Source organism: Vombatus ursinus, unplaced genomic scaffold (assembly GCF_900497805.2).
Source record: "Vombatus ursinus unplaced genomic scaffold, bare-nosed wombat genome assembly UNPS02014809.1, whole genome shotgun sequence".
Taxonomy (NCBI): Eukaryota; Metazoa; Chordata; class Mammalia; order Diprotodontia; family Vombatidae; genus Vombatus; species Vombatus ursinus.
In genome coordinates this window covers 2900355-2913728 of record NW_020954587.1, presented here as the reverse complement: position 1 = coordinate 2913728, position 13374 = coordinate 2900355, and the positions used below count along the sequence as shown (strand labels likewise).

At 40.6% G+C, this 13374-nt stretch overlaps 1 protein-coding gene and 1 pseudogene across 3 annotated transcripts in view; one reads left to right on the top strand and one right to left on the bottom strand.

The window, feature by feature from the left end:
* Positions 1-9647, bottom strand: part of XK (X-linked Kx blood group) — a 55301-nt gene extending 45654 nt beyond the window's left edge. For all 3 annotated transcript variants that reach the window (XR_003570309.1, XR_003570308.1, XM_027875426.1), the window contains exon 1: positions 9383-9647. Coding sequence is in view for 1 of the 3 variants with exons in the window: in XM_027875426.1 (XP_027731227.1) it covers positions 9383-9627 (245 nt within the window). In the remaining 2 variants the exon portion in view is untranslated. The remainder of the gene's footprint in view (positions 1-9382) is intronic.
* Positions 9648-10512: 865 nt separating this feature from the next.
* Positions 10513-12648, top strand: LOC114052741 (annotated as a pseudogene).
* Positions 12649-13374: the final 726 nt, after the last annotated feature.

Below are 13374 nucleotides of genomic sequence, written 5' to 3'. Positions count from 1 at the left end.
CCAACTTCAACCCACTCAGCTCTGCATAAATCTTACATATGAATGACCACCAGATGGTGACTACAGAAGCTTCCTTTCCTTTCCCTATGGCACAATTTAGGATTCTCTCTCTTCCTTTCCTTCTGTCCTTTCTTCCTCAAAATCTCTGCCAAGTTGATGCTTGAGATTGCCCCTCAAACCCACTATCACTTCAACCAAGGGACAGTGGGGAGTGGGATTGTTCACAATGGGATAATCCAAGAGGCATGACTTGTAGTCATGAGGGAAGTGGGAGGGTAAACACTAATACTGTTTCCTTCCTCTTTCTTTTCTTCTTTTTGTCCATTGTTGTTTTTCTAGCCTCAGTGCTACTTTTGTCCTGATTTATAAGAGCAATGGGTTTGGAATCAAGAATTCTTGAATTCCCAGATCTGTTAGTTACTATCTGTATGGTTTTGGACAAGCGATGTTCTCTCTCTGACCCTCACCTGTAGAATGAAGGATTTGGACTAGATAATCTCTGGTGGCACAGTGATGGTCCTAACGTCAGGGAGATTCATATTCCTGAGTTCAAATCCAGCCTCAGACACTAGCTGTGTGAACCTGGGCAAGTCACTTAAACTTGTTTGCCTCAGTTTCCTCATCTGTAAAATGAACTGGAGAAGGAAAGTGCAAACCACTGTAGTGCCTTTGCCAAGAAAACTCCAAATAGGGTCACGAAGAGTTGGACGTGACTGAAACCAGTGAACAACAATAGCTCCAAGTCCTGTGATCCTACCAGAGTAATCCCAAATCCTAAACTACTTCCTTATTTCCTACACCAAAATGCCTCAGAAACCCGGTTCTGTCTCTGAATCCCCACTTCCCTTCAGAACCTGTGAATGAATATAAAGGACAGCCTGTGTCTGTTTTTCTTCCCACTTCAATACTCTGTGTGTGTGTGTGTGTGTGTGTGTGTGTGTGTGTGTGTGTGTATGTATACTATACATATATAGCTCCTATGGGGATTTTTCTTATGAAACCAAAGAGAACAAAGAGGATGTGCAAATATATGATTGCGTGTATGTTAAAAAAAAAAAAAAGGAAGGCTGTGAATCTAGAGAAGAAAAGGAAAGTGATAATTGGGAACCAGACAAGGTTGAAGAAGTTTTTTTGTTGGATTTCCACTGGCAGAAGACCCCGCCTACCTACCCAATGTCTCTCTCCCACCCCTTCTCCTACTCCTTACTGTATCTCCTGCAAAAAGGAGAAGATCCTCTTGGTTCTACTGGGATTAGGAAAGATATATTTCTAGTATCCCAAGAACTAATACGTTTTCCCAGGAAAACTGTGTTAACCAGTATGGTTAGATTTTCTAGCAGTATTGGAACTATGCTCTCCTTCAGATATGTTGTGAACTAAATAGTAAGCAGCTGTGGACCAGTCTAGGGCACTTTTAAAGGATTTTTTATAGGATTGCTCCTATGGGAAATATAGTCCAAGTCCAAACAACTGACAAGTTTGGTGTCCATAGTAAATTGGCTTTCTTCCACTTGAAAAAAAAAAGCAAAACTCCAAAATAATCTTAAAATATAAAAATCACTAAATATATCATGGTGCAACATTCCTTATTTCACTTAGAAGAAACAATTTTGACCAGTTTGGACAGACAAGTAGAGTTAAAATAGTCAGAAGGAAGAAGGATATAATTTATATATTTGTGTATAATGTGTATAATATTATATATTAATAGTATATCTGTGAGGCACATGTCTATGAATAACACATTACTTTTTCCAGGTGCATCAACCATGTAAGATTCTCATTTATTCAGAAGGATAAACTATTCATGACAATGAAATCTTGGCTGTCTAGACTGCTTTTCTGGGTCTTTATATTTTGCACAGAAATCTTTCTAAACTTTCATGTATAAGAATACAACACTAGAAATATAAAGAAAAAAAGTCCAAGCACCCATCTCACCCATCTGGAATACAATGGAGAACTGGAAAGAATAAGCATAAAAGGATTTTAAGCAGCTAAAACTAATGTCACTTAGTCATTTCATTAAAGCAACACTTTCCAAACTCTGTTCTGCAGAGCCCTAAGATTCCCATGAAGAAGGACAAACAGATTCATGAAGAGGAAACATTGCAGGGACAAAGATATAGCACAGCAGCCTTTTAAATTTTTTTAAAAATATCATGAAAGATAATTATACAATTGAAAATTCTCAACAGACAAGAATGCAAAAATGCCCTGTCAATTCTACGACAGTGACCCTTCTCCCATTTAATTTGCCCTGTCACTACCCAAGATCAGACTCTCATCTTGGCTGAACCATTGTAATACCCTCTTGCTTTTTCCAGGCTCCCCTTATTCCACCCTTCACAGAATTACCAAAAGAATCTTCCTAACAAGACAGCTAGTTAGTGGCTCAATGGATAGGGACTTGAATCAGAAGACCTAAGTTTAAATCTTGCCTCAGACACTTACTAATTTCATGACCCGACTAGGCAAGTCATTTAAATGTTGTTTGTCTCAGTTTCCTCAAATGTAAAATGGGGGTAGTAATAGCACCTACCTCCCATGGTTATTGTGAGGACCAAATGAGATGTTATTTGTAAAAGAGTACTTAGCACAGTGCCTGGCTCATAGTAGGCACTGTATAAATACTAATTCCTTCTCCTTCCCTAATGCACAGGTCTCATCCCATCACTCTTCTGCTCAAATACCTACAGTGAATCCCCAGAAGACAAAATACAAACTCTCTAGTCTTTGCTCTCCACCATATGGTTTCAATTTACCTTTTCAGTTATATTTCATGCTACTGTCCTTTACTCATGCTATATTCTAGCCAACTTACACCATCAGTAGTCCATCAGGCTCATTTTATACCCTCCTACACCCATGCATTCACAAAGAACTTCCCTCATGCTTGGAATTTGGTGCCTCCTTATCTCTCATCTATTGAAATCTGTGTCTTTCTTTAGTTTCCATTTCATGGGCCATCTATTCCATGATGCCTTTCTTGTTCCTCCAGTTAACAGTCATCTCTCTTCTTTCAAATTTTCTGAATGCATTTTGTCCTGGTTTCTGTTTTGTCTCTATCAAATTCTATCTTGTATCACACAATGTACTAATGTATGTTATATTCCTCTATTTGACTCTAAGCTCTTTAAAGACAGAAATTGAATTGTTTTCATTCTTGACTTTCTAATCCTGCTCAGTAGATGCTTAATAAATTGTCTGTTGATTGAAAAATGTCAGTTGGTAAAAAGAAACAAAAACAAAACAAGCTTGTAAATAAGTAAGACAATGGGCTAAGATTAGCAGTCCCAATTTATCTTTCTCTTGAAAGTGCTGACTTAACTAAACCAGCTTTATTTATACTTCCTAACATATTTACAATTGAAACCACTAATTTCCAAACCATAACTGATGATCCATGAACTAGTACTAGCACCAAATTCCAAATACAAAAGAAATAAATATGATGATGGACAATTATAATTGAGATTTATTTCTAGTGATGATGATGGTCTATGGATACTATGTTACACATTTTTTTCAAACAGTTCTATGATTCCAGCAACATTCCAAAAGCATTTATCATAATTGGCATTTATATGGAACTTAAAAGTTGGCAAGGTGCTTTACATTTGTTTATCTTACTTGAATCTCACAAACATGTGTAGTAGGACAGGTATTATTACTCCAATTTAGGGATGGGAAAACTGAGGAGGATTGTAAATGTCAAGAAGCATGAATGGAACATAGTTCTTCCTGACTCCAAGTCCAGCACTATGGCTATTACACCATTTAACCTTAAAAAGGGAGTAGAAAGCTTTCAAACTAATTGACCACATCAACAACAACAAAAATAGCAAAAAAAAAATATGATTATGTCAATAGATCAGAAAAAGCTTTTGACAAAATATAATACCCATTTCTATAAAAAATACTAGAAGGTATAGGAATAAATGCAGCTTTCCTTTAAATATAAAGTACCATCTACTCAAAACCATCATCAAGCATTATCTGTAATGAGACTAAGCTAGAAGCCTTCCCAATAAAATCAGTAGTGAAGCAAAGATGCTCGTTATTATTACCACTATTATTCAACATGGTACCAGAAATGCTAAGTATAGAAACAAAAGAAGAAAAAGAAATTGAAGGAATTAGAATAAGCAACGAGAAAACAAAACTATCACTTTTTGTGGACAATATAACGTTATACTTAGAGAATCATAGAGAATCAACTAAAAAACTAGTTGAAACAATAACTTCAACAAAGCTTCAGGATATAAAATAAACCCACATAAATCATCAGTATTTCTGTGTATTACCAACAAATTTGAGCAGGAAGAGATAGAAAGAGAAATTATATTTAAAATAACTGCAGGTATTATAAAATACTTGTGAGTCTACCTGCCAAGACAAACCTAAGAACTGCATGACATAATTACAAAACACTTTTCACACAAATAAAGTCCAATCTAAATAAGTAAAGAAATATTAATTGCTCATGGGTAGACTGAGCCAATACAATCAAAATGACAATTCTACCTGAATTAATTTACTTATTCAGTTCTACCAAAAAATCATTTTATAGAGCTAGGAAAATAGTAACAAAATTCATCTAAAATAACAAAAGGTTAAAAATATCAAGGGAATCAATGAAAAAAATGTGAAGGAAGGTGGCCTAGGAGTACCAGATCTCAAACTGTATTTCAAAGCAATAATCATCAAAACAGTCTGGCACTGGCTAAGAAACAGAATGGTGAATCAGTGGAATAGATTAAGTATACAATACACAGTAATATATGACTATAGTAATTTAGTATTTGATAAACCCCCAAATCCAAGCTTTTGGTACAAGAATCACTATTTGACAAAAATTTCTGGAGAAACTGGAAAGCAGGTTGGCAGAAACTAGATATAGACCAACACTCACACCATATACCAATACATAATCGAAACTGGTACGTGATTTAGACATAGAGTGATAGCATAAGCTCAGTAGAGGAGCATGGGATAGTTTACCTGTCAGATCTATGGATAAGGGAAGAATTTATGACCACGTAAAAAGTAGAGAGCATTACAGGATGTAAAATGGATAATTTTTATTACATCAAATTAAAAAGGTTTTGCACAAACAAAACCAATGCAGCTAAGATTAGAAGAAAAGTAGAAAACTGGGGGGTGGGAGGGTTTTCATAGCAAGTTTGTCTGATAAAGGCCTCATTTCTCAAACATATAAAGAACTGAGTCAAATTTATAAAAAATATGAGTCATTCCACAATTAATAAATGATCAAAGGATATGAACAGGCAGTTTTCAGATGAAGTAATCAAATCTATCAATACTCATATAAAATGCTCTAAATCACTATTGATTAGAGAAATGCAAACTAAAATGACTCTGGGGTCACATCTATCAGATTGACCAATATAATAGAAAAGGAAAATGACAAATGTTGGAGGAGAGGTGGAAAAATTGGGACACTAATGCATTGTTGGTGGAGATGTGAACTGGTCCAAGCATCCTGGAGCATATTTGGAACTGTACCTAAACAGCTATAAAACTATGCGTACCCTTTGATCCAGCAATACCACTACTAGGTCTGTATCCCACAGAGATTAAAGAAAAAGGAAAAGGACCTATATGTATAAAAATATTTATAGCAGCATTTTTTTTTGTGGTGGCAAAGAACTGGAAATTGAGGGGATGCCCATCAATTGGGGAATGGTTGAACAAATTGTGGTATATGATTGTAATGGAATTTTTGTTGTTCTTGTTCGGTCATTTCAGTCATGTCTGACTCTTCATCAGTTTTTTTGGCAAAGATACTGGAGTGGTTTGTCATTTCCTTCTCCGGCTCATTTTATAGATGAGAACCTGGGCAAAACCAGTTAAGGGACTTGTATAGGGCCTCACTGCTAGTAATTGTCTGAGGCCAGATTTGAACTCAGGAAGATAGGTCTTCCTAACTTCAGGCCTTGAACTCTATCCACTGTACCATTTAGCTGCCCCTGTGATGGAACACTATTGTGCTACAAAAAAAAAAAAAAAAATGACAAACAAGATGGTCTCAGAAATACCTGGGAACACTTATAAGAACTGATACAAAGTGAAGTGAGCAAAACCAGGAGAACATTGTACACAGTAACAGCAATACCAAATGATGATCAACTATGAATGACTTAGCTATTCTGAGCAATACAATGATACAAGACAATTCCGTATGATATGATCAAAAAGCTATCCACCTCCAGAGAAAGAACTGATGGAGCATGAATGCAGACTGAAACACAATTTTTTAAACTTTCTTTATTTTTCCTGCTTTCTTGCTACATGGCTAATATGGAAATACGTTTTACATGATTTCACATATATAATTGATATCACCTATCTTGCCTTTGTAATGGGTGGTGGAGGAGTAGGAAGGAAAGAGAAAAGTTAGAACTCAATTTTTTTGAAAGAATGTTAAAAATAAATAAATGAATCAGCCAATAAAAAGAAATAGAAGAGAAAGCTTTAAAACAATTTTAGAATTTTCAAAGCAAAAATATCATTAACTGAAAAAAATTCCTCAGAATACAGGCTCACATAAATAAAGGACAGAAGGAACATAACTTTGAAGCTCTTTACAAAGTGAGCTATGGTGTCTAATATTGTTCTCATTAAAAAGCCCTTACTGATACAAAGTACACACTCTTTTTTCTAAGTAACCTATTTGTAATATTGTTAGATTTGAGTTAAAGCTGATGTAATTTTTTTTAATCACTGTTGCATTATTTTTAAAGTTTAAAGCATGATACAGGGTATCCGAAAAGTCTCGGCAAAGTTTTAGGGACATTCTGTATTTTCGAAATCTAAATCTATGTGTGTATTTGTGCCTGTATATTGTGTTGTGATGTGTGTGTGTGTGTACCAGCCAGTAGTAGAATATTATTAATTAGACATTGTCAAATTTTCCCCACTCCCTGGGCTTTGCTTAAAGCTTTACTTAAAGTAAAGGATTTTGTTACTTCAAAAAGTTTCAAAACCACTATACTAGCATCCCTGCCTCAAGTCACTCACCACTCCAATCAACACTACACTTTCCTATCTTCTGAAACAAAGAATACTGAAAATAATCTAAACTTTCCTTGATGCCTAGTGGCATAAATACGAATGCTGTTTATTGCACTTGCTTTTGAGGTACACAGGGGCGTATATCTCTCTACTAAATGGCTACAGCCCACTGGTTGCTTTTTGGTTTTACTACTTCTTGTCTATGTTTAATGTTTGCTTGTTTGTTTGTCTTCCACTCCGCTCTCAGGAATGTTTGTTAGTTGTTGCAGCAGTCCCCACTCACATTAGCTCCTCTTCCCACTTCTTATTTGGTGTTTCTAATATGTTGTGAGCTAGGAATTCAAATTTGTTATAATTATCTGTAGAGTAAAAGCAAAAGGCTCGTAGTATGCATCAAGTCACACTCCCCTTTCAGTAAAATACAATGGCTGAGAAACTGAGAGGAACAATGATCCAAGGAAAAGACCAATGGATTTAGTCATAGGTTCTGGCTTCCAATCCTGTCACTTGCTACCTATGTGACCATGGTCAATTCACTTAACCTCTCTGGGACTCAGTTTCTTCATCCGTAAAGTGAGAGATTCAGACTCAAAGAACTCCAACTTCTCTTCTGTGTCTAAATCTGTGCTCCTGCATTCTATTTTAGTTGCCAAGAGGTTTGTTTGTTTATTTTTGTTTTGTTTTGTTTTGTTTTTGGTTTGTTTTGTTTTGGTTTCTTGCTTTCTTCCAGCTCCTTGACTTCATGTTAGATGAGTAAAACTGTTGCGAGTTTAGGATTAGTGTAGGACCTTAGAGATGGAGACCAAGTTCAATCCCTTCATTTTCTACATGAAGAAACTAAGGCACAAACTGTGTCAGAGCCACACAGGCAGGAAATAGTATAATAGAGGAGCAGGTCATCAAATTCTGGTACAAGACTCTTTCTACCAGGCCATAGAGATGGCTGATTCTGGCTAAATACGGATTGATAAGACATTTGCTTGGAACAGAGGTGAGAAACTAGTGACCTTGAGGTCACGTGTGGCCTTCTAGCTCCTTGGGTACAGCTTTTTGACCAAGTATAAGTTTTACAGAACAAATAATTTTATTAAGGGGAATTGTTCTGTGAAGTTTGGATTCAAAGGGCCTAAGCTGAGCGCCTAAAGGGCCAGGTGTGGCCACCACAGGCCTCAGGTTCCCCACCCCTGGCCTAGAGTTTCCCCCTCTTTCTTCTCTCTTTAAAATTATTTGTCTATTACAAGGGTTCACAAGCTTTTTTTTTTTGTCGTTGACCCCTTTAGAAGCCTGGTGAAGCCTATAGATTCCTTATTAAAATAATGTTTTTAAATGCATAAAATACAATTCATAGGACTATAAAGGAAACCAATTATATTGAAGTAAGTTAACAATTTTTTAGCATTAGATCTAAGAACTCTTGGTCTGTTACATTCTGAGTTTTGTTTTACACTTTCCATGGTTATGACACAGGTGGGCACTTTTTGTTCTGCTATCCATAAACATTATTCTTCTCCAAGTCTTTCAAGTAAAAATAAAGTGAAATTTCCCCTCATTTATAGAATATTAAGTGTTTGGGTTTGACACTGATAGATAAACAAGGTACCTTTTTGATAATAATCTGAACAAATGTTCCAAAAGAAGTGCTTCTGTTCATGGCTATTGGTACAGGAACTTTAATTGTACATGCCCACAAGCCTAAGGAAGACAGGAAAATCATTCCAACAACACATTGCTTACATACGCAGTCCTTTGCATGGGAACTGAAGATGCAAAATATTGGGGGGAAAAACACAACTCATAAGAATGATGTATATATTTAGTTTTCTATTTACTCAGGCTTGGGAAGGGTGTGGCATGACTTCTTTTCCAGGAGTTTGTCTGTATGCATGGCACAATTAAAATCCTGACAACAAATATTATTACTGTAGAATAAAATAGAGTCTATTTATTTGGTAGCCCAAATCCCACAATCTGTCTACATTCTTGGTGACTACAGCTTTGACCTGCAAGATGGGAATAGAGAGTGACAGGCAGGTGGGGATCTTTTCTACCACCAATGATGTTATATTGTAGTCCGTGCATCTAGCTCCAATATTAATACATTAGGAACTCCATCCCTCTCTTTCCCACCCCCGAGAGGGCGGCCTCCATCTCCAGTAGGCCGCGGGGGGCCCCACCTCCCCTGTGTCGGCCTGAAGCAATAAATATGGCTGGAAGGGAGGAGCGCCTGGAGGAGAGATGGAAAAAAAAAAAAACGAAAGTGCTCTGAGTTTGGGCAGAGGAGAGTAAACCACCGCCAAGACTGGCCCCCGGCCGCCCGCGCCCCGGGCCCCAGGCTACCACCCACCTGATCAGGGGTCCCAGCTGCAGCATGTGCAGCAGTAGCACCAGCGGCCGGTCCCTTTTCAGGTCTCGGTGGATGAAGATGAGCGTGAACTGCACCAGCACGCAGGGCAGCAGCGCGAAGAGCAGGGTCAGGGACAGCCAGATGCGGTCCCCGGCCGAGTTGTAGGTGCTGCTCAGGTACAGAGCGGTGGCGGTCTCGGCCACGAAGAGGAACACGGACACCAGGACAGAGCCGGGGAATTTCATCTCCACCCCCTCCTACGGAGTCACCGGGCCACCGCGTCTGCCACCCCCCGGGGCCGGCCCGCCAGCCTGCGCTGGTTATCTGCGTGCGCCAGCCGCGGGCGGGAGAGGAGGATGACAAGTGTCCGATAGGTCCATCGCTCCTTCCCTGGTGCTCTCTCTCCGCCGGCTCCTGCTCCCTGCCAGCCCCGGCCGCCTCGCCGCTGATGCCACCCCTGCAGCGGAGCCCCAGAGAAAAGGCTGCCCGGGGTGGGCACAGCTGCCGCCTGCCTGCTGGAGTCAGACACCCCGGCCTTGGCCACCCGGCCTGTTTGCCGCAGCTTGGCTGCCCAGTCCCTCGTGGGAGAGAATAGGGCGGGGAGAGAGGGCAGCTGCAGCGCGCCAGCCTTGGCCCCTACTCAGACCTGCTTGGGCTCATTTCCAAGAAAGTGTTAGTTGGTTTGTTGTTTGCCTGACCTAGCGCTGCTGAGGGAGATCTGAGCGCTGCTGACAGGTGGCAGCCTTGAGAGGAAGGGGGTGGGGGAATGGAAGGGGCGGGGATTCAGGTGTCCCCCTCCTGGTGGTGTTCCCCATGCTTCTTTTTTTTTTTAGGTTCACATTTGCACCTCTGGGTTCACCTCCAACTCTAGGCATCAGAAGCCCTTCCAGGATTTAGCTGGGCCAAGAGGAAGCACGGGGGTTGTGAATTTTATTTCCCTCCACAGCCTCTGAGCAGCCTGCTTTTAGAGTCCTTAAATAGTCATACCAGCGCTGGTCAAACAAATCAGTTCATCCCCTGGGTCCTAGAGTTCCTTTTTGCATCTCTCGGGGAGGGAGGCCCTGTGAGGAGACAGCGCAGGCGGTGCGCGGCACAGGCTGTGAGGCTCCCTCCGCCTGGCACCACCACGTATGCTGTGTAAAAGCAGGCTGACCTCCCCCACCCCCGCCCCCGACGGAGCTGGAGTTTTCCCCTATTGCAATTTCTTCAGCAATGTTGAACGCAAGCTTATGGTGGCTGTGACCTCTCAGCTATAGTATAAGCATCAACCATGATGCTGAGACTTCAGCCAATGATCGATGGAACACAGATGCGAAGTTACACAAAGAAAAGCTGAAATTATGGCCTCCCCTTTTTTTTTTTTGAAATGTCATGTCTATGGTCAATATGTACCTTTCCTGAACCAAAAGAGATGCTCTATTTCTCAGTTTCAAAGATGCCAAGCTGTCAGTGATAGAGCATGATCCCGGGACCCAGGACCTAAAGACAGTCTCACTACATTACTTTGAGGAGCCTGAGCTGTGGGATGGCATCCGCCAGACTGTACACACACTTTAGGTGTAAGTGGACCCTGATGGGTGCTGTCCAGTCATGCTGATCTATGGAACATGCCCTTTGCAAGGGGGAGCGTGGCAGAGGAGCATGAGGGGCTGTAGGGGAAGGGCAGAAGACAAGCTCCCTGACAAGCTACATTATTGATGTTCAGACCTTGGGTGAGAAGCTCCTGAGCATCGCTAGTCTGCAGTTCGTGAGTACTATTAAGCCCCTTCTCTTCATCTTGTTTGGGGAATGGAAGCACTGTCTGTGCTTCAGAAGAGCATTTGGACCTAGGTGGTGACAGCCCTTGAGCTGCACAGCTGTTATGGCACATGGACAGTCATCACACCCTTGCACCCTTGTGCGGGGAAGAGGATGAGACTACCAAGGAGGAGGTGGCAGAACAGGAGCCTACTCCCAGAAACAGAAGACAGGAAAAGACATGGTTTTCTCATTCTCAGTTGGGAAGATTCCACCATGATCCTATAGACAGGTCAGAAGATCATGGAGCTGGATGCAACTGGCTTTGCTCATTGTCTATGCTGGTAACATTGGTGGCAATCGCTATGTTGTCAAGGTGTCACCCCTCAGTATTTATTTGCTAGGATGAGTGAACCAGTTGAAATTAATTCCTGTGGACCTGGGCTCTCCCATGGTGCAATGTGCCATCAATGATCCTTATGTGGTCATCATGAGTGCTGAGGGTCATGTGACTATATTCCTTCTGAAAAGTGACTCCTATTGGGGCAAGAACCATCACCTGGCTCTTCACAAGTCCCCTTTGCATCGCCAGTCAAAGATAATTGCACTCTTTGTGTACTGGGATATCAGTGGGATGTTCATCACTGAGAACAGAGCAACTGGACCCGGGGGGTGAACTGGGAGGTCTGGAGGCTGAAGGTCTGGGACCTGAGACCAGCCCCATAGTGGACGATGAAGAGTAGAGATGTATGGAGACTCTAGTTCCCTGTTCGGCCTCGGCAAAGAAGAGGCTGGAAGGAGCAATCTCCCACCTACTGACTGGGACCCTTTCCCATACAGAGCAGAGCTTACCCCTCTGATGTGTGCCCAAAAGAGAGAGTGGGACCACAGGAATATTTCAACTCCCAAACTGACACCTGGTATTTCTAGTAAAGACTTTCCCTGTTGGGCAGTGGGTACTAGTAGACAGTTCCTTTGTACAGACAGCCATCCAAAGTGACACCAAGAAGGAAGAAGGGACAAGGCAAGAACTTTCTCTTCTTAAGGTGTTACTGGTTGCCCTGGGCAACCATCAGATCCATCTCTTTTTGCTGGTACATAGACCAGGAACTGCCCATCTATGAGGCCTTTGCCAGCTCAACCAGAGCAACCTCAAAGTATGATTTGAAAAGCTTCCCCACAACATTAATTTCAGGGAGAAGTCAAGGTCATCAAGGAAGAAGCCAGAAGAGGAAGTGGGATTGAAGAGGGTGCTGGGGCTTGGGGCCATATGGCCAGGTTCTGTTACTTTGAAGATATTTGTGGCTATTCAGAGGTGTTTATCTGTGATCCCTCACTCCACTAGTGACTGGCAACTGGTTGGAGAGCCCTTCAATTATGCTCCATGGGTACTAATGGCCCATTACACCTTTGCTTGTTTCCACAATGTCAGCTCTCCAATGTCTTCATGTTGTCCACAGAATAATACTCAAACTCCTTTGCCTGACATTCAAGGCTGCCCACAATTTAGCAATGACCTACCTTTCTAGTCTTAAATTATTCTCCATCTGTAAACTGGACTACTCTTCTTCCCCATTCCATCTTCTTCCCAGCCTTCTAAGTTTTCCCAAATTGGTGTCTGATCAATTCATTTTCAGTATCTCCTTTCCCTTTTTGTCTACTGAATTATTTTAAAATTTTTTATTGGTCCTTTGTTTTTATGCCAATTTCATTTCTCAATATATCCTTTCCCCCTCCCCAAACCAGGTAAAACACGTTTAAAAAGAAGAGGGGGGGGGAAATAGTTCAGCAAAACTAACCAATATATCAACCAATTCTGACAATATGTACAGTGGACTACTTCCACAGTCTCCCACCTCTGCAAAGAAGGAAGAAAGGTACATTCTCCCAATTCTTCTTCATAGTCATGTTTGTTCTTCATAATTACAAAGTGTTCAGTTTCCATCTTGTGGTCATTCTTTCCATTTATATTGTGGAAGTCATTGTCAATTTTCCTGGTTCTGCTTACTTAGCTCTCTCAGTTCATGTAAGTCTTTCTATATTTCTTTGTACTCTTTATATTTATCATTTCTTATAGAACAGTAATGTTTTATTTCATTCACTTACTACAATTTGTTCAGTCATTCCCTTTTTAATGAGAATCCACTTATTTGACACTACAAAAACTGCTGCTATATTTTGGTGTACACAAAACTTTGTTTTCTTTCTTTGATCTACTTGAGGTATATGCCTAGCATGACATATTAAGATCAAAG